This window comes from Rhinocladiella mackenziei (assembly GCF_000835555.1).
Source record: "Rhinocladiella mackenziei CBS 650.93 unplaced genomic scaffold supercont1.1, whole genome shotgun sequence".
Classification (NCBI taxonomy): domain Eukaryota; kingdom Fungi; phylum Ascomycota; class Eurotiomycetes; order Chaetothyriales; family Herpotrichiellaceae; genus Rhinocladiella; species Rhinocladiella mackenziei.
This window is the reverse complement of record NW_013550604.1, coordinates 2,615,536-2,637,556: the sequence shown is the minus strand read 5'-3', so window position 1 is coordinate 2,637,556 and position 22,021 is coordinate 2,615,536. Positions and strand designations below refer to the sequence as shown.

General features: G+C 50.0%; 8 protein-coding genes across 8 annotated transcripts; 2 read left to right on the top strand and 6 right to left on the bottom strand.

Moving 5' to 3' along the window:
• Window positions 1-291: 291 nt before the first annotated feature.
• Z518_00936 (uncharacterized protein) lies at window positions 292-1,325 on the top strand (the record flags this gene model as incomplete). The annotated part of the gene is made up of 3 exons (XM_013421537.1): window positions 292-361; window positions 419-1,127; window positions 1,226-1,325. 3 exons carry the CDS (start codon window positions 292-294, stop codon window positions 1,323-1,325), a joined length of 879 nt encoding a protein of 292 aa, XP_013276991.1.
• A 1,023-nt stretch (window positions 1,326-2,348) lies between these two features.
• On the bottom strand, window positions 2,349-6,492 carry Z518_00935 (uncharacterized protein; the record flags this gene model as incomplete). The annotated part of the gene is made up of 2 exons (XM_013421536.1): window positions 2,349-6,362; window positions 6,424-6,492. 2 exons carry the CDS (start codon window positions 6,490-6,492, stop codon window positions 2,349-2,351), a joined length of 4,083 nt encoding a protein of 1,360 aa, XP_013276990.1.
• Window positions 6,493-6,935: 443 nt separating this feature from the next.
• Z518_00934 (uncharacterized protein) lies at window positions 6,936-7,307 on the bottom strand (the record flags this gene model as incomplete). Its single annotated transcript, XM_013421535.1, has 1 exon — window positions 6,936-7,307. The coding sequence occupies one exon, from the start codon at window positions 7,305-7,307 to the stop codon at window positions 6,936-6,938; it is 372 nt and encodes a 123-aa protein (XP_013276989.1).
• A 771-nt stretch (window positions 7,308-8,078) lies between these two features.
• Window positions 8,079-9,578, bottom strand: Z518_00933 (tRNA-intron endonuclease; the record flags this gene model as incomplete). The annotated part of the gene is made up of 1 exon (XM_013421534.1): window positions 8,079-9,578. One exon carries the CDS (start codon window positions 9,576-9,578, stop codon window positions 8,079-8,081), a length of 1,500 nt encoding a protein of 499 aa, XP_013276988.1.
• A 673-nt stretch (window positions 9,579-10,251) lies between these two features.
• Window positions 10,252-10,560, top strand: Z518_00932 (H/ACA ribonucleoprotein complex subunit 3; the record flags this gene model as incomplete). The annotated part of the gene is made up of 3 exons (XM_013421533.1): window positions 10,252-10,379; window positions 10,434-10,483; window positions 10,544-10,560. 3 exons carry the CDS (start codon window positions 10,252-10,254, stop codon window positions 10,558-10,560), a joined length of 195 nt encoding a protein of 64 aa, XP_013276987.1.
• A 131-nt stretch (window positions 10,561-10,691) lies between these two features.
• Window positions 10,692-11,966, bottom strand: Z518_00931 (uncharacterized protein; the record flags this gene model as incomplete). The annotated part of the gene is made up of 1 exon (XM_013421532.1): window positions 10,692-11,966. The coding sequence occupies one exon, from the start codon at window positions 11,964-11,966 to the stop codon at window positions 10,692-10,694; it is 1,275 nt and encodes a 424-aa protein (XP_013276986.1).
• A 3,734-nt stretch (window positions 11,967-15,700) lies between these two features.
• On the bottom strand, window positions 15,701-16,856 carry Z518_00930 (uncharacterized protein; the record flags this gene model as incomplete). The annotated part of the gene is made up of 5 exons (XM_013421531.1): window positions 15,701-15,798; window positions 15,857-16,089; window positions 16,183-16,276; window positions 16,334-16,430; window positions 16,521-16,856. The coding sequence occupies 5 exons, from the start codon at window positions 16,854-16,856 to the stop codon at window positions 15,701-15,703; spliced, it is 858 nt and encodes a 285-aa protein (XP_013276985.1).
• Window positions 16,857-17,922: 1,066 nt separating this feature from the next.
• Z518_00929 (uncharacterized protein) lies at window positions 17,923-21,263 on the bottom strand (the record flags this gene model as incomplete). Its single annotated transcript, XM_013421530.1, has 6 exons — window positions 17,923-18,334; window positions 18,386-19,417; window positions 19,469-20,033; window positions 20,093-20,635; window positions 20,685-20,883; window positions 20,973-21,263. The coding sequence occupies 6 exons, from the start codon at window positions 21,261-21,263 to the stop codon at window positions 17,923-17,925; spliced, it is 3,042 nt and encodes a 1,013-aa protein (XP_013276984.1).
• Between the last annotated feature and the right edge of the window lie 758 nt (window positions 21,264-22,021).

Genomic DNA, 22,021 nt, shown 5'->3' with positions numbered 1-22,021 from the left:
CCACTTCTTCCACCACTCTCTGTCACCTTCCTCACCTCCTTCGCTCCAGCCATCTATCTCTCCTCATACTAATCATCCTTCGCAGCCGTGCTGGTCACTCGGTCACTCGGTCACTCTCCTTCTCCGCCTGACTGGCGCTACGTTCTCTCCAGTCTTGACGGGTCCCGTCCCGTCCACCACGTCCCGCGCCTTCATCCCGCTACTCCTTTCACCGACCTGGGATATACGCAACTCTCTCATTTTCATCGTCATTCCCGACTGGGATTTTCTTCGACATCATCTCGATCAAAAATGCCAGTCGAAGTCCGTCATTCGCCTCCATCCTTGCACCAGCCTGGTTCAGGTAACATTCGACCCAAGGGTACGTTTTCAGTGATTCAAACCTCCAAGCCATTTCCTGATTCTGACCCTTCCCCAGGCATCTTAAAGAACCCATCTTTCTCTACAAGCGGTCGACCAGGCTCTCCTACCAAAGACGAATTCCAATTCCCCCCCTGGGCACCCCTAGATCCCAAGGAAGAAAGAGAGTTGGTTTTGCAAAACACCCTACAAAATGCCGGTCATCGCCGCTCCTCCTCTGCTGCCAGACGAGCTTCTGCCTCTCGACGCCATTCTTCCGCCATGGCCGCCAACGTCGACGAGGACCCGGAAAAGATGCGTCTCAAGTGGGATGAGGCAAATTTATACCTGGCCGAACAAGAATCTGGAGGTCGTATGAAAATCACGGAACCAAAAACCCCCTACCAATATGGCGATGCCATGGAGGAAGATGATGAAGATGACGTCGCTATCGACCCCCGTTTTGTCAACGTTGATGAAGTCGATCTGGCTAAGAGCAAGCCGCACAAAAGGCATCGTGAGAGCGAAATTCCTGGTTTAGAGCTGGGTGAACCAGAGGACGAATTGGCCACAGGTGCCCACTTCGAAGACGATCGAATTGTGCAAGGAACCAGTCTGTCTCGCGAGAGTAGCAAGGAAAAACATGTGAGTGTCAGCGATGGTAGTGAAGCCGATGGGTTCAGAGAACAAGTTGGCATGCCGACCAGAGAAGAACAAGAGAAGCATCGACAATTTGAGGAACGGCGAAAGAAGCATTACGAGATGAAGGACATCAAAGGGCTACTTGGGTAAGTTTCAAAGCTCTGTCCTATCAATTTCCCTGTCTCCTACCCAGCCGGAAGCAGAAGAAGGCTATATGCGGGGTACTGATGAGTTTACACGACAGTCATCCGGAAGAACTGGATATGGAAGACGACGAAGAACCACCTGTCCCTGCAGCAATACCTCGAGATCTTCCAGAACGATCCGTCAACGGCACTCGCTAAGATATTTCCTTCCGCTCCACCACTTGGACGATACACTCATGTCACAAGTCAGGCAATTTTCAAAGCGCCAACACCAGTATCATACATTTACTTGTTACAACCTCCCGGGATGCAAGGCTTCGTGGCATACGCAAGGCATAAGACACGGTGGGGAATCGGAGTTGAAAACTATTCAGTTATACGATCTCTAAAAGTGCGCATCGAGTACGAAATGAGATCTCATTTCCTTTGTTCCGACATTGTCACGACCTCGTTTGAATTACTAGCATGACATGACCAACCCACAGTTACAATTACAATCATCAATCGACGAACGTCAAATTGAACCTAATTCCATCTTGACACGTCTAGTTTCCCTGGTTCCCTTCCCACCTTTTTATTCTTCTCCTTTTCCAATGCGTGACCGATAACCATGAATATTCACATTCCGTCGACTTTACTTTTATGATGGATGATGGACAACAACGAGTGGAAGAGGGTGCATGAATGCGATCATAGCTATCAGTCTTCATTTTACATTGTGCTGTTGAGCCGTGTTGTAGAGTTTTTTCCATTGAAATCACGCTCGCACATATACATAAGTTTGAAGGGGGTTGGGGGGAGGGGATTTTCATCTCCTCGCCTCTGTTCCCCTGTCCCTTTTTGCTCCCGGGAGCGGAGTCAGGCAGAGTGACCTTGATTGACAAAGAACAAGCTGATAGCACCAACAGGGGCCTAGTATCGACCGACATGTGGCCAGCTAGTGCCGTCAAAAATGTCAAGAGTGGCAGTGTTCTTGAAGCTCAATTGTATGAGTTTTGGCAGCTGAGATTCAAACAGTGACTACTCACCACCTTCACAGGGATACTACACAGAGCACAGTCTGAACGTTCTCGTAGTCTAGTACGATATGATATTGAGGAACGTATTCAGAACTTCCCTGTGATCCTCTCAATTCACTCTTAATTGAGCTTCGTCAGGACTCGGCGTTAGGCATCTGTTTGATATCCTGACGCCAATACCATGGGGACACGACATCCATATTCAGCGCACCCACAATCGCCCCAGTATCAGACTCTGCACAATATCCTCATTGCACAAAACCTTGACATTTCTTTGCTCTGCTTGTGTTTGGGGTAGTGGTGGATGCTGCTCCATCTCTATCCTGGACTTTTTCCCGCTCTTCTCGCTTGGAGGAGGTGAAAACATGGCCCTCGCTGCTTGGATGTCCCGATCATCTACGAGAACGTAATCAACCGTGTCGCCTTCGCAATCACCTTCATCATCACCATTCACTCTTGATTTGTCCAATGCCGCCTTTGCAGAACCAAGGTCGGGTTCCACCACAACCGTTTGGGCGCCCAAGGCGCGAATGAGGAACATAAACACGGGTCGGCGTGCATCGGCCCTGCCTCGTCCTGACACAACAGCCACGCGTGACCCTTGCAGCATCTGCAGTCTTGAAGAAATCATTTCCTCGACTTTCACGAGCGTGGAATATTGAGAGACAGGTAGAATTCTCGATCGTGTAGCACCATCAAGTTCGGCACTCTCACCTGCGGGAAGCAGGTAAGTCTTCCAGTCTACGATCCCGTTCGCGTTAATACAGGCTTCCGCCCACTTTCCACTGAGACACGGGATCCCAAGGGCAAGAGCTTGCATGTATTTCTCTTTTCGTGAATGACGTTCGGTGAGGAGGGCGGTAAAATAGAGATCCGAGAATTGTGATCTCAACTCTGTTGAATCTGTTTCAAAGAGATCCAGGAACGATTCTTTCAAGACAAGACCGCCGTTGCTTTGGATGAGGCTAGCAAGTTTATTTTTGCGCCAGCTGTCTTCATAAGATATTGCAAAAGCCATGTTCGCGAATATGCCCTCGGGTGAGACATTCGGGATAGTGGTCGGGCCTGAAGCCAACGGTGCAGTTATTGTTGCACCTCGACGACTTCGCGAAGGTGGCGTACTCGGAGCAGAGGCTGGGTCAAGAGGTGTCGAAATACCGGATAATAATGCTTCATGAATGGATGGCTTGTATTCATAGACCCGATTCTTCATCTGTCCCCACATGTTGTTGTCCAAATAAATTGACGAGACTGGTACCTTTTTCACACAGTTGGTTGACATATCCGCTGGTAGACTTTTACGCTGCTTCGGTGCGACAAGCAAAGTCTTGAAGCCCTGAACGTCAGTGATGGTATGCCTGTCAGAATCGGCATTGCCCTGCACGATCTTATCTTTGAAGCCTCGAATGATGTAAGATACCTTGGGGACGCCTTCCATGTTTACTTTCACCTGATCTCCGATACGTAAGTCTAAGCTTCGTATACCATGCTCGTCGATTTCGTCAGGTTCATATCCCTCCCACTGGATTGAGAACCGGCCTTCATTCTTGGTCGAAGGACCCAGACACCGGGCGGGATAATATGCGCGAGTCTTGCCATTAAAACAGGCAAATACCATGTTCGGAGCCGTGACGGTCCTGGTAGAAACACGAGCTTCTTCTTTCCCTGACTCTGATTTCGCAAGTTCGCTCAGAGTGATGGGATCGGGGCTATCACGTTGTTCATCCCCGCCAGGATCGGCAAGCAATGACGTCTTCGATGAAAGTTTTCCCTTCGTGGGCTTGGGGCGTTTCGTGACAGCAATAGTGTTCCCGTTCTGCGGCTGTTCAAAATCGTTCGCTTTTCGTTTCAGCGCAGGTTTGATTACTGGCACAGATTTTGGGGGCGGAGACACGTCAAGATCCCATGTGGAAATTCGAGATGCAGAGTAAACAGGTTGAGTCTGATATTTGGAAGCGGCGGGAAGTTTGGATGTGGGTTTCCTCTCTCGCCGCGGATACGACGAGAGGATAGACTCAATACGATTATTTCCTAGGACTTGGGCGACGCGACTGATGGTGTTCTGAGCTTCTTGATGTTCTGAGGGCCCATTTGTGCCCGACATCTGACCTGCGATTGTTTCTTGATGAGTTTCAGCTAGGCAATATTGCGACCCTGCTTGATTCGCTTCGTCGTAGGCCTCTATGGCAAAAGGCGACCCATCTTTGAAGGGACTCTGAAAATCGGGGTCGAATTGAAGAGCTTCACTAGCATTAAAGCTGGGTTGTGATTTGAAAGGCGAGGGCTCGGCTGCAATTTCGGCCATTCGCTTTCGTCTTCGCCCTGGAGGTGTGGTAATGACAGGAGGACTACTCAAGCCAACAACACTTGGTCGATCGGAATTTGCTCCAGTCGGAAGGCGAGTTTGAGCAATCTCGAATTCACCACGACTGTCAAGCGTCTGTTGCTTGGTTTTAGAGTTTCCTAAGCTATTGCCATTTTGGCCTTCTTCATTTGAGCTTGTCTCAGGAATAGTACTATGCAGAGCTGAAGTGACTGTTGCCTCTTCAGGCACTCGATCACTTTCGCCCTCTTCAGATGTTCTGTTTTCTAGTGGGCCTTCTGAAGAATCCCGATGAGCCGTAATCGTACGCTGAGGAGATGCTGTGGGAGATTGTGGAACAAAATCACTCCCTTCTGCAGAGGTCGATTTCGGAGTCTGTGTAACAGCCTGGCGCTGTTTTAACATCTGTGAAGGCTGAGAATCTGCCACAGCAAAGGGTTCCGAGCTGTACAATGTTGTCAATTGGTTTATATGATTCGATCCACGTCGAGTACTAAGCAACGGACTGTCTTGAACTTGAGGAGGAAGATCGTTCATAATCCGTTGAAGTCTGGCCGTAGTTTCAGGGACTTGACTTCCTCCGTCAGAGAAATTTTCCTTATCTTCTTCGTCTAAAAGCAGTAGACCCTGACTGGACCGTGTGACAGCAATATCGGCGTTGTCTTCTTGTTCGGTTTCCTCCTCACTTTCGCGCCCTGGGCTTGGATGATTGTCATGTGCTGGACTCGAGTGGTCCAGCAATTTGTTAGGGCTCACGGATGGGGCTCTTCTCGGTGAGTCACGGCTCGGTCCTCTAATTGGAGATGATTTTGACAGTGAAACACCTCGCCGTGGATGCTTCGAAGGGGACGAAAGCCGGTCAAAGGCCGCTCGCCTCCTTTTTTCGACTTCTTTTCTCCGACTTGTCGCAATTGAGCCTGGCTCGTCGCCAAATCCGTCGTCGTCATCATCGTCGTTGTCAGTCATCCCTTGTTGCTTCAACTGGGCTTGCCTTTCTCGTTCCATTTGTGACTGTTTTACCGAAATATACCGAGATGCTGGCTCTGTTGAAGCTCTTTTGAACACAGATAGCGGTCGCAGTGGGGAGGGGCTCGCGACGGTAAAAGGACGTGGCTGGAGATCAATATTTGGCGACGGGCGGTCAGACCGCAATTCGCTATTGATATTTTGGATGAAGGGTGAGGTATTTGCCTGTGTTGCGGCAAAGGCCTGGCTCAGACCCATTACATGCGCAGTGCTCTCTACATTGCCTCCCCGTAATGGATTCCGAGGAAGTATTGGGCTGTCCATGACATCTCCGTTGTATTTCCTCTTTTTACCAGCTGCTGCAGGGGTTTTGAAGCACTGAGATTCGGGGAACTGGGGAAGGCCATGCTGTGTCTGAGTAGGCGAGAAATCGACCTGGTCGGAGTCCGCACCTTTCACTTCTTCCCGTGGAGATACGAAGCTGGATATGAGGTCAATATGTCCTTCGTCTCCTTCGTGCAGGGTTGGCTGCGTCTCATCCTCGTGGCCATCCTCTTCTGGCTGCTGATCAACTGCGCTTCGACTCCTATTAAGAATTGACTCAAAATGTGAAGGGGACAGCTCCTGTGTTGCGATGTCACTGGCTTGGCTCATAATTTTCTGCGCCGCAGAAATGGGTTTGCTTGACACAGCAAACGGAGGAGGGAGCGGGAGGAGTTGAAGCTGGGTGTCGACACCGACATCGGATGCGAGTGGCAGTTGTGAATCAGGGACGGTGCTGGCAAGTTCAGGGACGGCGTCGAAGAAGGGCCCAGCAGCGGGTAGAGCGGGTTGGACTTGGGACGGTTGGGCAAATGCGGACTTGGTTGTGCTGTGCTGCTGTCCGCCGACCAGGCTGTCTTCTGAACTCGGCTGCTCATGTACTGACTATTGCGCAATTAGCGTCTGGAGATCGCGACGACCAGGGTTTGGATTGGGATATGCGCACCTCCAGGGGTTGCTGAAGAACAGCAAACTTGATGCTCGAAATGTCAATACTTTCATTATCTGTCTCCATGAGGGTAGACCTCCCTAGAACTTATGGTCAACGGGAGCCCTGCATAAAGGGAATAAAAAAAAAAGAACATGCTACTCAATGCATGCACCGTGCCAAAACGTAGCGCGTGCCACTTTAGAACGCGACTGCGGGGCAAGTAAAGAAGTCGACAGGAACTGCGACCGGAACAAATATAATCCGCTCATGACAGAGTTCCTTGGCATCTTTCAGCCTCGTCACTCTGAGATCCACTACCGCCCCACCAGTCTCCTTCTTTTCCATCCTGGCTGGTCTCTACCTCAACTACCACTCTAGACTTCAATTTATCCCCCTTTTCCAATGCCATCCTTCATCTTCGCCAATTCATTTGTGTCCTGAGTCACCGAAAGAAACCTCCCGCTCAATCACACCCTCTTCTCTGGGGTCACCAAGTCAAAAACCCGCCACGGAGCCCAATGCCGTGCTCACCGCCAATTTGCAAGGTATTCCATGCTGGGATCACTTGTCGATACGAATAAAAGGAAAGTCGGCTTGCTCTTGTTCCAAACATCACCCTTCTGAGTGTTGTGCAATTCCGATGGTGGCGTCAGAACCGTGCCGGGATGCACGGCGAAAGCCTGCAAATTACTCTTCTCGGGGCCGGGGTGGACATTGTGGATATGTTCTGCCATCCGATTCACCACCAGTTCGGCGATGCTGTGTGCGACCTGTACAAGACCGCCCTGAGCAATGTGCGAGGCAACGCTTGTGATCACCACGTACACCCTTCTCTCGGACGGGTTGGTATCCAAGGTCGAGATCGGCGTCGGATATTTGGCAGTGTGATAACTGCTCATGAAGTTTTTATGCCCATGACGCCACCAAAGTCTTCGTCTCCCATAATTCCCGCAGGGAGTCGATAGTTTGTTGTTTCTCTCCTATTTTCGGGTCTGTGTCGTGAAGGTATTTGCTGATTATCCCTGCACTGGCGATAACAACATCAAGACCTCGGCCGGTTTTGTGGTATCGCATGTTAGAGACAGCACCTCGATCTTGGGCCCGCAAAACAATCCAAGGAACGAGAAAGGGGTCAGCTTCACAGGATTTGCTTCCATATTAATTCTTCCCGGATGGGCGAATATCACCGAATGAATGCAAGAGAATTCACATTGCTTTACCGATATCCCCACCTCCAGTGGACTCGGGGTGGACTCAGCACGGACAGAGGCGGAAGATATGTATATCTCAACATACCTTTCATGGACATAGATAAACGAGTTGCGAAGATTTGCCTTTTGTTTTTGAGGGGGGGGGGCTGTGCTTGATGTTAGTTTGTGCGGCTGATTGAAGGCCACACGGCCGGCAAAGATAAAAAAGGAGGTGGGTCAAATTTGAACGAAGTCAAAGTAGACAGGATGCCAAGTCACCATGACAGACCTCATGTTGCTCGACGCCCTCTCATAATCATCTCAGAGAGCTGGATTACCACCAACAATGAGATGAATGAAAACGATATCACCATTCTGCAGTTCTGAAGGATCACAAATCGTAATTTCTTTGACTAGAGCGAAGTTTTGGCTCATCGTCTCCTATCTGCCGTCAATAATAAAACGCCTTCCCATCGATGATCAATCTCGACTTCTGTTTGGAGTCCAGCGCCTTACGTTTACGTCCCGGATTTTGTATCGAGAAAGCAGGAGACCAATATCCACATCTTTCCCCTTCTCCTCATTTTTAAATGGAGGTGGAACATCCACATAACACAACACCAACTGTTTGTGAACTTGTGCTTGAACTCGATTGACTCCATGCAGCCACCACCAAGTTCTCTTGGTCTTACTTTCAACCATTTTTCTTTGCTCTGGCGTATCTGTCCAATGGGAATGACTGTACGATGGGATAATGACAATGGCAAACTCGGCGTGAGAGAAGGCCGGTCCTCGATTGTACAACAAGTAGTCGGTAGAAAACTTCAATCCGGACCTCACAACCCAGCCCAAAGAACGATAGTGGTGATATACAACGTAAGACAGCATAAAGGGATCGTCGGGCTCGGCCGGTATTGATAGAGATCGTGGAGGATAATATGAATGTCTTCGGAAGAGAGACAGGAGAGACGTTGGTGGTAGAATCGCATCACTGTCGTCGCAATAAATCTGGAGCACCCCAAGCCCATATGATAGGAAGAAAGCCTCCTCAAGCGACAAGTTCAAATGCTCCTGATTCTCCTGACGGGGAACCTCCTCCGGCATAACATTCTCAAGTGTTGATGACCCTGGGCTTTTGATTGGTGATATCACAGGTGAACTCAGATCAAATTCCCTTGCCTCGATCGTTGGCGAGAATCGTACAGTCTTTGTTCGCTGTAACCGTTTTACCGATCGGCCGTCGGCTTGACTCGTTTCTGACGAAGTTGATGTCGGTGGGGGAGTTGGAATTCCATTGGCCTCGATTGCATTTTTCCATTCCTCAAATCCTTCTATTGAGCTGTTCTCCCTGTCTTCTTCGACTTCGGATGTCGCCGTTCCACCGGCCGACTTTAAAACACTGCCAATGTCACTTATATCTCGGGCATTGGTTTTCAGAATATTTTCGGCAAGGACACCGTCGACATGGCCATTCATGTGGCCGTTTGGCGCAGACTCCTCGAATAGTTTCTGGTCTATCTCTTCCTGCTCCTTCCGCGCTCGTTCTTGCTTTTGCAGCCTCCTTTCCTGCCGACGTTGTGTTGTATTCTCTTCTGCAGTAAATCCCCTTCTCTTCAGGTTTTCTAGCCAGTTTGGTTCGCTTCGACTCAGGCTGCCTTTCCCAAAGAATCCCATCTCCCACAATTTTCTAATTGTGTCTGGATCTGTGACATGAATCGACGACGTGGCCGATGAAAAATATCCATTGTACGTGGGGCGAGGGGGCGGGGCGAGTATCTGCGCGAGATAGGATAGAGCGATGGCAACTAAGGAGAGAGGATTGTGAGGAATAAGAACAGGGAGCGGGTGGATTTCGATGGGTAAAAGGTTCCGATGTATGTAGTTATAATTTGGTCTCTTCGGACGTCTTTGGGACTTGGACGAGCCGCTTTTGGTTGATGAAGCCTGGCTTGCTGCCGGTGAAGGAGCCGAAGAGGACATCATGAGTTCATGGCATAAGGGTCTGTAAAGAAGTTGGTCAGCCTTGTGTCTCTTAGATATTGAACACCCGGAATATAATCCGCAATCGATCGATCAGATACCGTTGTAGTCGAAATACAAGAGCCCGCATTGGAGGAAGCTGAAATCAAATGCTACCTCCTAGGCAAAGAAGAGGTCATCACCGGAAAAATGGGGGATGTGGTGTGATTTAGGAGATTGGGCATACTTACTTCTACATCCGAGCTGCCGCTGGTCCACAGGAGAGGAGGAGGGAATTTTCGGGGAATAGGCGACGGGATCTTTTACGGCGGTCCAGGATTTGCCATGGTAGCTTTTATTTGTCGACGAGCAGATGGCTGTGAAGGTTGTCTTCGGATTGGAGGTTTGTTTTGCTTGACTGCGCTGATGAAGAGAAAGAGTAAGGACTTGCAAGTGACGCTACTTTCCTGTTCAGTTGGCGACAATTTTCGGCCTGGCGCGGGGAAATTTTTTTAGGGTCTGCAATTCAAGTTGCAGTTGCCGAGTTTGGTTTCTCCAACCACATCTTTGCAATTTGATCGCCCAACGCGAGAAAGACATCTGCAAACAAAAAACAATCCAGATCGGGATCCTAGACGAGTGCCAAGCGAGGAGCAGGAAAGAAGATCGCGTGACCACGAGCGACAACATCAAGATGCATTTGATGTACACGGAAGACCCGAACACGGGGAAAAGAATTTACACACTGAAAAAAGTCCTTGATGGCGTGGTCACCAAATCAGCGCACCCGGCACGATTTTCGCCGGATGATAAATATTCGAGGTAAAAGTTTATGCATTTGTCTTTGGCTCTTCACATATCTCACATGAATTATAGGCATCGAGTCACATTGAAGAAACGATATGGACTCCTCCTGACGCAGCAAAGTATGTTCTTTCTTCCGCACATGTCGAATTCTACTCGCACCAAAACTAACGTTTGCCCAGAAAGCGATGGCAAGTGACGATGGTCTCTATGGTGTTTTGGGCAATGGCGTTGAATACAAAATGTGGGAAACGGATACCAGGGGATCTGAATAACTGGAGGGTTATGCATGATGCAAATGTTTTTGGATATTTCAAATGCCTGCGTTTTCTACCTCTTTTGGGAATTGACACTTTTGCCTGCTCCTACCCGTGGCCGCCCAGACGTGTGTCCTCTGTTCCCAGTGAGAATGCTTGGCAGAGTATCCTCGTCCATCAGATCTTTTTCCTTTGTACGTTTCATCGCAGCCATGGCTCGGATGTATTCCTTCTGATCCTCTGCCAATATCAAATCGTTACCCCAGCCTCCTTGACCTCCGCCTGATCTGGGACCCTTCCATTTCTGATTGGAGCTTCCGCTGACTGGTTTGGGTATGGCATATACGTTGCCCTTGGTGTTCCATTGCATATTTGCTTTGAGGTGTAGCTTAACCTCGCCCTTGTCATTGATTGTGCAGCTCACCCTGGTCAATGTGGGCTTTCCACAGCGAGGACAGAATTGTTTGGTCGTGTCCTTGGTTGTTGAGAAGCAGCCGTGGCATCGTAGGATAAATTGTTTGATTTGCGAAATTCTCTGACAACTCTTGGTGGAAAGAAGGTTGAGGTTCATTTGAAGCAACACATTCTGCACGGCGAAATCGCCCGTCATCGTGGCCACCTGCACGTGCTTTGTTTCGGTCTGAGATTTGCTGCTGGCGGCCCCATCTTTGGCCTGCCGCCTTTTTATGTTTGAAGGTGTGATCCAGCCGTCATCCGAATCCGATGTTTCCTCTTTGGTCTGAGTCCCTTCAGATTCCTCGAGGCTCGATGGTGCGGGATCGGGAGGCTGTTCAGATGAAATCTGGCCTTGGTGCGCTGTATCTCCCAGGGTCATCGATTCAATCTCCTTTTCGATATTCCCCGCAAGACTTTCTACTTCATTTCCATCATTTGTTCCCGAAAGGTCGATGTCTGTTGGAGTGGACTGATCGTCTTCCTCTTTTGTCTTTGACGGTGGGGTACCATTCAAGCGTTTTTGGCCTGGGACGGCTCTTAGCCTCCAATCTCCTCCATTTCTTTCACATTCGATATCATATGCTAATGCGAGGATCTCGAAATCAGTCTGGCTCAAAACGGCGGCGTCTCCAGATTTGCGCGCAAAGTCTTTGACACGTTTGACACTCTCCGGCCTTGGCGATCGAACGGTGAGGAAGGGTTTGTAAAGAGTTTCGATCCTTGTTCTCGCCTCTTCGCCCCGGATTTCGGCCAGGACTGAAGACGTCGTCACCAAGACATGACCGTTCGCAAGGAGGGTGGAAATTCCGGGAGTGTTAAGAAGGAGCGGTGAGGAATCAAGTATTATGGTGTGCACTGGTTTGGTCTCTGTCTCTTGAGGGGTATGAGACATTTCGGCGGTTGTAGTGGACCAGTTGGAATTGTTAAGAAGATGTTTGTAATTTTCAAGACGTGATCATAGTCGTGTTTGACGCACTGACGAATATTAAATCGAGGAGCTTATCTTGCATATCGGTCTGGCTTTTTCTCCGTCCCCGCGTTTGCCACCGAGTGGCCCTCTCTCGATACTACAGGTCTGTGGGCTGTTCGACTACATCGGATTGACATTTATCTACCATATTTTCTCATTAATATTGTGGGACTTCAGAAAGTCTGGACATAAACCCAGAGTCTATCGGCCTCATAGAAATGCAAAGTCCTCAACCGCCCAGCTCAGCACGTTGAAATGAAAGATGTAGATTCATCGCTGCCGCAGGATCATTTGCGGATACCTCTTTCCCTGTTGTTGTCGGAAACACATTTGGTGAAGTGGAATGGGTTCCCACATGATTCCGCAGACGTGATGGCAGATGTTTGAAGTGAGGCAGGAAATGTCCTCCTCAGTATCTTGGCAATCGGCATTGTCATGACTTACAATGGAGCAGCGGTCCATATACGTCTTGTCTTCGATTTTCCGCCCATGACGGAATATATCTCTGAAATGAAGGACCGCCAATTTGATTTTATTTTTTGGGGGGGAGGAGAAGGTTGGCACCAATTGAAGTCTCACTGCCGTGACTGTCACGATGGCAAGCAAGATGATAGGTGTCGAGAGAGTTGTTTGTCCATCCACAGCCATCGGGATGGAGTTGTTGACCCCTCCATCGAGGCCGATGGTGTGAGCATATCGGACGTCTTGACCCAACGTTCTAAAAGCTGGTAAGTCAAAGACGTCAGACGGGCAGAGAAAAATGCCGGATTGAAACGGGAGTCCATTGGAACTTGGGATAGGCATAAGTCGCAAAATTACGGCCAGATTTGCATAGGCAATGGCAAATTGGAGAGATGGGAATTGTGTGCCGTTGCTCATCAAGCAGCTGGGGAGACGATGGGGGCGAGAAAGAGCAGCTTCGAAGGTCTCCGAGTTCAGATTGTTGGAAATCCATCCAAAGAATGGAAATAATATAGTCCAAACAGGGCTTCGAACTATTCCCACCGATTCTGGCCCCCTTTCACCTCATTGAGCACCGCATGACGGGATTCTGGCACAGAGAATGGGCTTTGAAAGGGCAAGAAAAGGGATACTTGCATTTTGCTCTCGCTCTCACCGTCCGCTTTGACAGGCTGGGAGTCCGCCACCTTGACATATATCGCTATATCTGAGGAGCGAAAGTGAGGCGGGAGGAGAATCCACGTCTTTACGCATGAGCCAAGCATCTGGAAATCTTGTCTCAGCGAGATGCTGGCGACTCTGACGACAACATCGTCCCTCTCATGACTCAGAGAGATGTAGCCTGACAGTACCAAGAAGCACGATCATGAGAGCAGGGGGAAGCACATTTTGCAACAGGAACAGAAGTCAGGCTTTCAGATACCGTAAAGCCTTTGAAAAGTCTTCCTTCGTCTCTCTTGCCCCAATGTCAGCCCTCCAAGCCTCACGCATCCCCCCACAGGGATCTCCGATCCGGCGAGATTCGTAGAGCCATCGTGAAGTAGTCGTAGATCTAGCTATAAGAACGACTATGTTGAAGCGTCGTTCTAGCTCGGCTTGATTAGATGTTCGAAACATCTACGTCCGTGAATCCTAGACTTTTCCCTACCTCCAGTGCGCAAGCAACGAAAGTCACAACAGCATCCTCCAATGAATCAGTGTTGCTTGAGCTATCAGCATTGAAAATATTGACAGAGAGGTATCGACAGCTGTAAAAGAGCTGTCGATTCTATCTCCAAAGTTTCGTCATAAGTTTGAAGCTGCTTGTTTTGTGAAAGGAGAATTTGATGGGACACTTCAAGACCAGCCTTGGCTCTAAGGCACGTGATTCCGTAAAATTGTGGCTTTCTGCCAAGGACTCTAGTTTATGCTAGACTACATTCGTCTACGGAGCACTCCCAGCAGATGGTTTTTTACATTTCTCTTTCCGCCACTATACAGGCACTCTCGCCTTGTCGTACTTTGAGTCTTACTGTCAGAGCTTAACCTGACAGGCATTTGGGGCGAACAATTTGGTCACGTCTTCGTTGGACGAACGCAGATTGATAAATTATGAACCGTTGCTGTGATAATTGAGAAGGAGGATTCTTTGGCTAGTTTGATATTCCGATAAAATTTTGTTTGGGATTTGAAGTTATGTCCTGTGGTGACCTATCTGGGGGAGGGAAGTGTGTCCTTGACTTGATAGATAAGGTGCATGAATGATTGCCATGGTTGCAATCGATTCAAGAAAGCCGTCTAGCCGTTCGGAGCAATGGTGAGGGACCTGATGAACCTCGACACAAGCCAAAGTCGAGGCTTATATGGCCCAGGATGGGGGACTTTGATCCAGAACTATGTGGGGCATTGTTCGATGAGCTGGTAGTGCCCCCGCCGCTTTACTCAGGCATCAGGTGACCTGGCTCAACTTCGGGTCAGCCTCACCATGATTTGTTCAGTCTGCTCGGGCCGCTGCTCGGGCCGCTGCTCAGGCCGCTGCTCAGAGTACCGTTTCTGGACCTCTGCTGCTATTCGATCCTCACACCGTACTTTATAGCTATCTCCCTTCGAGATCATGGAAACTGTACAAGGCTATCTACGGGAGTAAGACGGCCAATGCAATCTCTGGCACTCCATGCCCTTCGCACAAGGTGGATCGTGTCTCCTATGCTACCTTTACCCAAATGACCCATTCTCCTGATGATGAGGATAAAAAGTTTTTGCTGTTATTGAAAGAACCAATGGCTAGGGCTGCTGATGTAACAGTTCACATCTAGCCAAACAAACGTGAAGCAAGAAGTCTCGGAATCAACATTACCACATTTTAAAGCTCTTCTCATTCTAAACCTACTACAATAAGTTCTCTCAGACCATGACAATCCTCCAACGCAGCGGGATGTCATACGTGTTTCTGGCCTCTCAGGTGTGAAAGGTATATCAAGCTTGGAGCTGGTTCGGAGAGGTTGACTGCGCAACGCGTGGAGGGCTGAGGCCTGGGCCGGAGTGAGAGCGATGATATCGAAATCTTCGTTCGTCCCGCGATGGCTGAATATCACCACCTCTCAAATACACTTGTGAATGACCGTGTCACGCTGATACGATCCGGAGGTCTGCCGCTTTGTGTGCGTTTACAATTCCCGAAGAAGTTTGTATTATGCGATGATCCCGACTCCCGCAACGGGCGCCGCGAAGCTCACACACTTATGCGAGAATAGTAATTGGTCCGGTTGAGACCACATCATATTCGCGGCGTCATCGATACCGCAATGTGTCCTAGCATAGCGAGCTTGTCTTGATATCCTCTTGCATGATGAACGATCAACGATCACCCCGCGCACCTTGAATGTTACCACCATCACGTTGTGTGTTCTTTGCTTCAATACTTTTCAGAAGCTCATTTAGATTTGGGACATCCTATGGATATGCGGTTGGTATGCGCCCCTTTGTTAGGTCCTATAACTTAATTTCTACCTTAGAATCGGCCTAGAGAAGTTAGGACCAGCAGCGTACATGCAATCTTTGCGCTTGATGTTGTCATTTGAACCAGAACCTGCATTCTTTGAAAGTATCCCTCCAGGAATTTTCCGCCCTTTCGATTCTGAAAGCTATGGACTTGGACGCTTCGTGCCCAGGTGTCATGCTAGATCGACCTTGGTTCAGCCGCCTCGGACTGCTTGCTATTCCTCTGTCATCACGAGCAGCCTCACCTCAATGCTTTCCCGCGGCTTCGTGCTGGGTGGGATATGAGTGTGAGAGAAGGCCGCATGGGGCACGTCTAACTTCTGCGTCAGTGGTGTTGTCTTCGATCAAATACAGTGTGTCAAAACACCTACACTTCGCCGCAACGTCGGCTGAATCAAAGACCTTGAACATGATAACCTCATCCTTGGTCATTCGGCTCATGTAGTAGAACTTGAATCGGTCGGTGTACTTTGCCATGTAAGTTCTCCTGTTGTAGTCCTCGAGGACGAAGTCGACTTCGACGAGATCTTGTTCGGTTGCTACCCGTGCGTCACATAGTGCCAAAGGCATGTCCTCAACAACATCCACCATCGGTTTCCAGACGCTTTTCGGTGTGAGTATCAATCAACTGCAACGCGCGTGCGTGTGTGTGTGTGCAGAAGAGAACAGTCAGAGGTCTCGAGTGCTGGTCACTTACTTGATCAGTCGAATGCGATATTTCCTGGCGAGGACGTCAGCCTCCTCTCCTAAATATCTATGCATGCGATCGAAAACCCCCGCGGGACTCTGATCTGAGTTGTCACATCGCTCATCAGTACGGCTTGGTCCAGGAAAGAAGTGCAGCTTACCAACATGAACCACTCTTGCCGGTGCAATTTTGACCATTTGGGGGGAACTCTCACTATTCGGATCGTCGATGACCATGCGAGATTGTGAATTTCGAAGCTGGAGGCCGATCGAGTGTCAGGTGCATTCACTCACATCGGCCACATAAGGGGCCAAGAAGAACCAAGGCAGTGGCAAACATCGACATACACGCCAGTCGAAAAGCTCTATCCTCACGACATCTTCTCCAATCATCTCTCGAACCAATTCCTTGACGGCGGGGACATACGACTCGTCAATGTCTTCCTCATCGTCCCAAACGACTGCCGGCGGTTGCCAGGTACGAAAGGCAAACCCATGCTCCTCGAGATTGAATTCGTTCTGCCAGCCACGGATGTCCGTGATCACTTGCAAGGGTCCAAGTTCGTATGTGATATTGGTTTCAGGAAAACCTTCAGGAAGTTCAGCTAGAATACTGAAAGGCCTTTCTTTTATGTAGAGTTCCGGATCATCCTTGATGTAAGTTAGATGGACCATTTCATCCATGTTGTGCTTGAAACGTGGCTCCAAACAGCGGGCCTGGTATGTCTGATGAAGCTATACAAACTGGTAACATATGGCCAGCTAGGTCCTGTGGCCAGAAACGCTAAGCCTAGGTCTTGTTACAGCTACTTTTTCAGTGCGATGGGCCAGATCGCGCTACCCCAAATGTACGGATGATATGCCATGTATAGAGGTCTTTCCAGTACGGTAAACAAACGTGGCATTTTGGTCTGACCGAATGGTAAGCCGTCTCCTGCCGGTATCAACAGAGCGCCCAAACGGCTATGGCATCAAGTATGATGATGCATCTCTCGCAGTAGCAAATTGGTTCAATGTGTGTTAGTCGACTGCCACACTGCAGCAAGAGACGGGATGTGTAAGCATTGGTAAGAACTACCCTCGTTGACTGCGCCAATCAGAGCCAGACACGTCGGGCCAACGTTGCGCCCGACGACCCTGCTATCGATGTTACGTGGTCACTTGCAAAGGCACCGGACATAGATAAGTCGGCGTGACTCTCGTCAAAAAAGTTTCTCATCTCTCAGAGTTATTGTTGGAGCCTATCCAAGTCGACCAAAGCCCCAGCTCTGCAAGAATTCTGGGTCGTCAAAATGTGAGGCTGATCTCGACTCCGCGGCCTGTTTAAACATGCCCATTTGGCTTTAGCCAAAGCTAACTGCAATAGGCTCGAGAAAATTCAATCTGGTTCAGGCAAGAAGCATTGGGCCGAGCAGGTCCAGGAGGCACAAAAGATCGACCAGCGAGGTCGCCCATGGGAAGCCATCATGGCCGCAGCATCGACGGAGGAAAACAGGGCACGTCCGAGAAGGTCGCGGAATAGCCGAGACGAAAGCCCGAGAACTTGGTAACCGAGCAGACCTGTCGCGGGAGGCGTGTGCTCGCGGGGACTTTCCGATGGATACGTATTTGCTATATAAGTGGTTGTGGGAAAGCCAGTCGTAGGTGATGCACTCCAAGGGTAGAAGGCGCTGCGTTGCCAGGCCGAGATTGCCACTAGGTTTCAATACGAGGGGGCCAGTTCCTGTCAAGCCGTGTCCTAAGTCTTTCTTTAGCCTGATGGGACACCCATTGAACCATTTGGGCTTCTCAGGATGGAAGCCATTTGTACGACCGCGCATTGACCGTCCCGAAACGGCCTAAGCTGGTGCACAATTGCTGCGCATCTCGCGTCCAGGGTAGAGCTGATGGAATCCTCCACGAATGAACCATAACTCGTCCGACCCGCACTTAACGCAACCATGTGATCCCATAACGCTTCTCCTTCCAGTGTGAGCAGCCTTGGACGAAAATCTCCCACTGATTTAAGTTCGCTCATGATGTGGTCGGCCCGATCTTGATGTGTTTTCGCCTCGGTCTGCCGATTCAAAGCGGCCAACAGCACCGCTGACTTCCAGTTTGCGCGACCAATGTCTGCTGGGCACCAGTCCGTCGGCCTATCTAGTGCAATACTCAACCAAGAACTAAAATGGCAGTGAGTGACTGTGTTGGCATGGGGGAAGCGCTTGACTTACTATGCGTTGGTGAGATCACCTCTTCTTTCCTGAATGACAGACATTACGTAGTATGCATCTAGTGTGGGCCGCCCATAGCGTCCAAATAGAACCTCCCTGCAGGAAATCACTTTGTTAATCTGGTCGAGGGCCGGCTCCAATTGTCCAGCGCAAAGTAGTAAGCAAGCAAAACCCAGCCGGAAACTCTGAACCGCAGCACATGTCGGGCCCATGACTGACTCCATCGTGGCAGTTGCTTCCCGGAGTTCTTGCACCGCAGCCTCGTACATACCTTGTCCAGCAAGGGCTATGGCTTTATGGTACTCATTGATGAGGTAGACAATGTCTGTCCCGATTTTGTACTTGACGCTCATCGACAACTCGAAATAGGGACCCGCGGCGGCATAGCAGCCATAATCCAGGAGAGTTTCGCCGATGTCGCTCCAAGCGTTGGAATACTTGAAGCAGTCCATTGCAGTGATGGTTTCGTCCAGAGTCTCGTCGATGTGCTGCTGGCGGAGGTTGAGGGCTTTCATACTAACCTCGAAATTCGTCGCCCGGCCTGAGATGCCGTCGTACATTCGGAGCCCGCCGCCAATGGCATAGATGTCAGCGCGGCGGTCGAAGTGCCCCTGGATCATGTCGCAGATGGACTCTGCCAGCTGGTTCGCCACAAGACCGTCGCGCAGCAGGCATCTTTCCCAACAGTAATTCGCAATGTCACAAAGCATTTCGGCAAAGTCGATAGACACTTTTGGCTTAGTTGCGGACTGACGATAGACGTCTGCTAGACTCATCACCTGCGGTCTGCGCCGTTCCCAACTGGGCCAGAGCTCACTCGAGGGAATTTGAGCTTCGTGCTGTCTTGGAACCACACGGCGTAGCATGTCTGCCGTGATTTGGAAGATATGCTGTAAGCGATCCTGGTCTCCGTCGAGTCGGTGAAGGATGCTGCGTTGTAAGCTTCGGTGCATCACGAAGCAAGCATTTCCCCCAACAGTCTGGTAGTCCACGAGTTGGCGATCTGTGATCTGGTTGACAACTTGGCGAAATCTAGGGTTCGAAGTTAGCGTGCGAAAACCAAGCGGAGGGTTTCCATCTTACACAAAGTTATTTGGGTCTCGCAAAAATGCTAAATCTGAATCAAGGTCACGATGGTGTAAATCATCCACGGGCACTCCGTCCGGGCTCAGCATGGACAGAATGTGCAGCAAAGTCAAGGAATCGGATGACACCTGATTCAAAGCAAAGTCCCAGACGAGGCCGAGTCTTTTCTCATAAGTGGCCACAGTCGTCGGCGCCGGCAGGTCAAAGATAGCAGAAGAATTGGCGCGCTCCTTGAACATATCCAGGAAACCATGTAAACCAGTTAATTCACGTATAAAGCCGGCTACATGCGCGATGGCAATTGGAAGGCCGCCGAGCTCGTCGCAGATTAACCTTGCAATCTCCTTCTGTTCTGTTGTTGCTTGACCCGGCAGATGACTGAGTAGCAGTCGTGCTCCAACAATCCGGTCCATCGGCTTAACAGGGAGAGCGTAGGTGGCTTGTTTAGCAAGCTGCTTGTGCTGAGTAGTGATCAAAATCGTTCCGTAGATGCACCTGGGTAGGTAAGCCTCGACAGTGGCCCAGCTTTCGGCGTTGTCAAAGACCAGTAAAAACCGCTGTGCTGATCCTCCTCGTCAGCCGCCACCCCCAGAAGAATGATTTCCAAATGGGGCCACTCACTCGTCGATTCGAGAAACGTACGGACCAACTCAACTTCCTTGTTTTGGCCTGCTCCTGGGGCGACTTGGGGTAAATTGAGTTTATCAGGATGAGTGAGCGAGGCCATTCCTGCCGACAGCTCGGCCTGCGAATCTGCTCGGAACCAGAGGATGAAGTCGAAAGAGTCACTTCGCCTGCATTGATATGCAAATTGAACAGCAATCTGGGTCTTTCCAATGCCTCCAATTCCATGCAGGGCGATTGATGTCTGGCGCCCGCTGGTTTGTCCCTGAACCACAAATTGCTGCAACAGCCGGAGGACATCTGCCTGACCGCAAAATCGGGCATTCTGTGCGTGCGGTACTACATAGAGCTTGTTTGGTGTTCGGCTGAGAGGCTGCATCAGAGGCAGTGCGGCTTCTATCCGTCGGCTTCCCTGTACCAGAGCCGAGTCAACGGCATACTGCCTCTCGGACTCAAAGTCGCGCACATGATTCTCGATTCTCGCCCGAGCTTCCTCGAATTTCCTGTCAATCCTACTCCAAAAGATGCGACAGAGATTATCTATCTACGTCAGATCATGACATTCAGGTACGGAGCTCATTTCTCTTACATATAGGCATCCTCGAACAGTATTTCATCGTTGTGATGCAGAAGCCTACATATTCTTCGATCAGATGCCGCATGCAGGCTCTTAAATCAGGTTCCGTGGGGAAAAGGTTCAAGTATTTGTTTATTCTAGTCATGGTGCTCGTGAGATCCTGAATCATATTGACCACTGTTTCGAGAGTCTCATTGAACTTGCTCGAGACCTTAACATGGTTACAGGTCAGCATGGAAGTCCGTCGCATGCTGGTTGTAACTACATTCACATGGATTCGGCTCAGCGCGTACGACTCACCACGATGAGGGCCTGTAACGTCCCCCAAATGAAGCTGGCGATTGCTGGGCTCGCCTGGACTATACTGGTGATGGGAAGCATGAAGTCATTTAGCCTGTCTAGGCACGGTCGCAGTTTGCTGATACCTCGAGTGACGCCGTTGTTCGCATATCTGCTGCTTTCATCGGTCAGGGTGGCCAGGAGCCTTTGGTAATCCAGTCGCTGGACAAGGCTAGAGTACCGCTTCTTGCGCAACCTGTGCTGCTGTGTGTTCAAGAATCGGTTCCATTCTGCTTCAAGGTGGTCTGTCATGCTGTGTTGTGGGAGGTAACAAAGGAGGAAAGGAAAAGGCCACAATGACCCTCGCAGCGTTCGTTTGTAGTAAACGTAGTTAATCCATGATTTCTGTATGTCCGTCTAACAAAAATGAAGAGAGGGGAGGTTGCAAGGTAGGGCGCATGCCTCTGCCTCTCGTCATGTGACAAGCTGCGAGACAAGGCGACGTAGTGATGCAGCTTTGCCCGACAGCAACGGCCTGGCCATTCTTTTCGCCTTCAGCTAGGCTCTTTGGGGCGCTCAAAATCGATGATCATCGAGGGAATGTCTCGGGAGAGCGACAACCCACAAGCGACTCGCGACAATGCTAAACACCAATCGGGCCTAGTTGTGCGAGCATTGTCCAAACGATGGAAAGGTACCTGGCAGGAGGCAGAAGCAAGAGAATGCGCACTCACACTGCGAGGTCCAATCAGGCAAAAGAGCAGGGATTCATTCAGGACTCACAGGAAGCTCACAGGACGATAGAACGGCCCTGAAGAGGGTCGGCAGCGAGGCCACGAGGCGACAGGAGGACTACAGAGACGACAGACAGGCTACACAGGCGGCAGAGAGGGTCTAACACCAAAATCGAGTGCAAAAACGCGTGGAAAGGCGAGTGGAAAGGACTCCATCAAAAGGGGTCAACGACGTCGTTGAAAGAGCTTCAAAAAGCGCCAAATATGTGAGGGAGACAAGGTGGATGGAAAGGTACTTCAAACCCCTAGGAAAATGGGCGGTTTTCAGGCATCTTT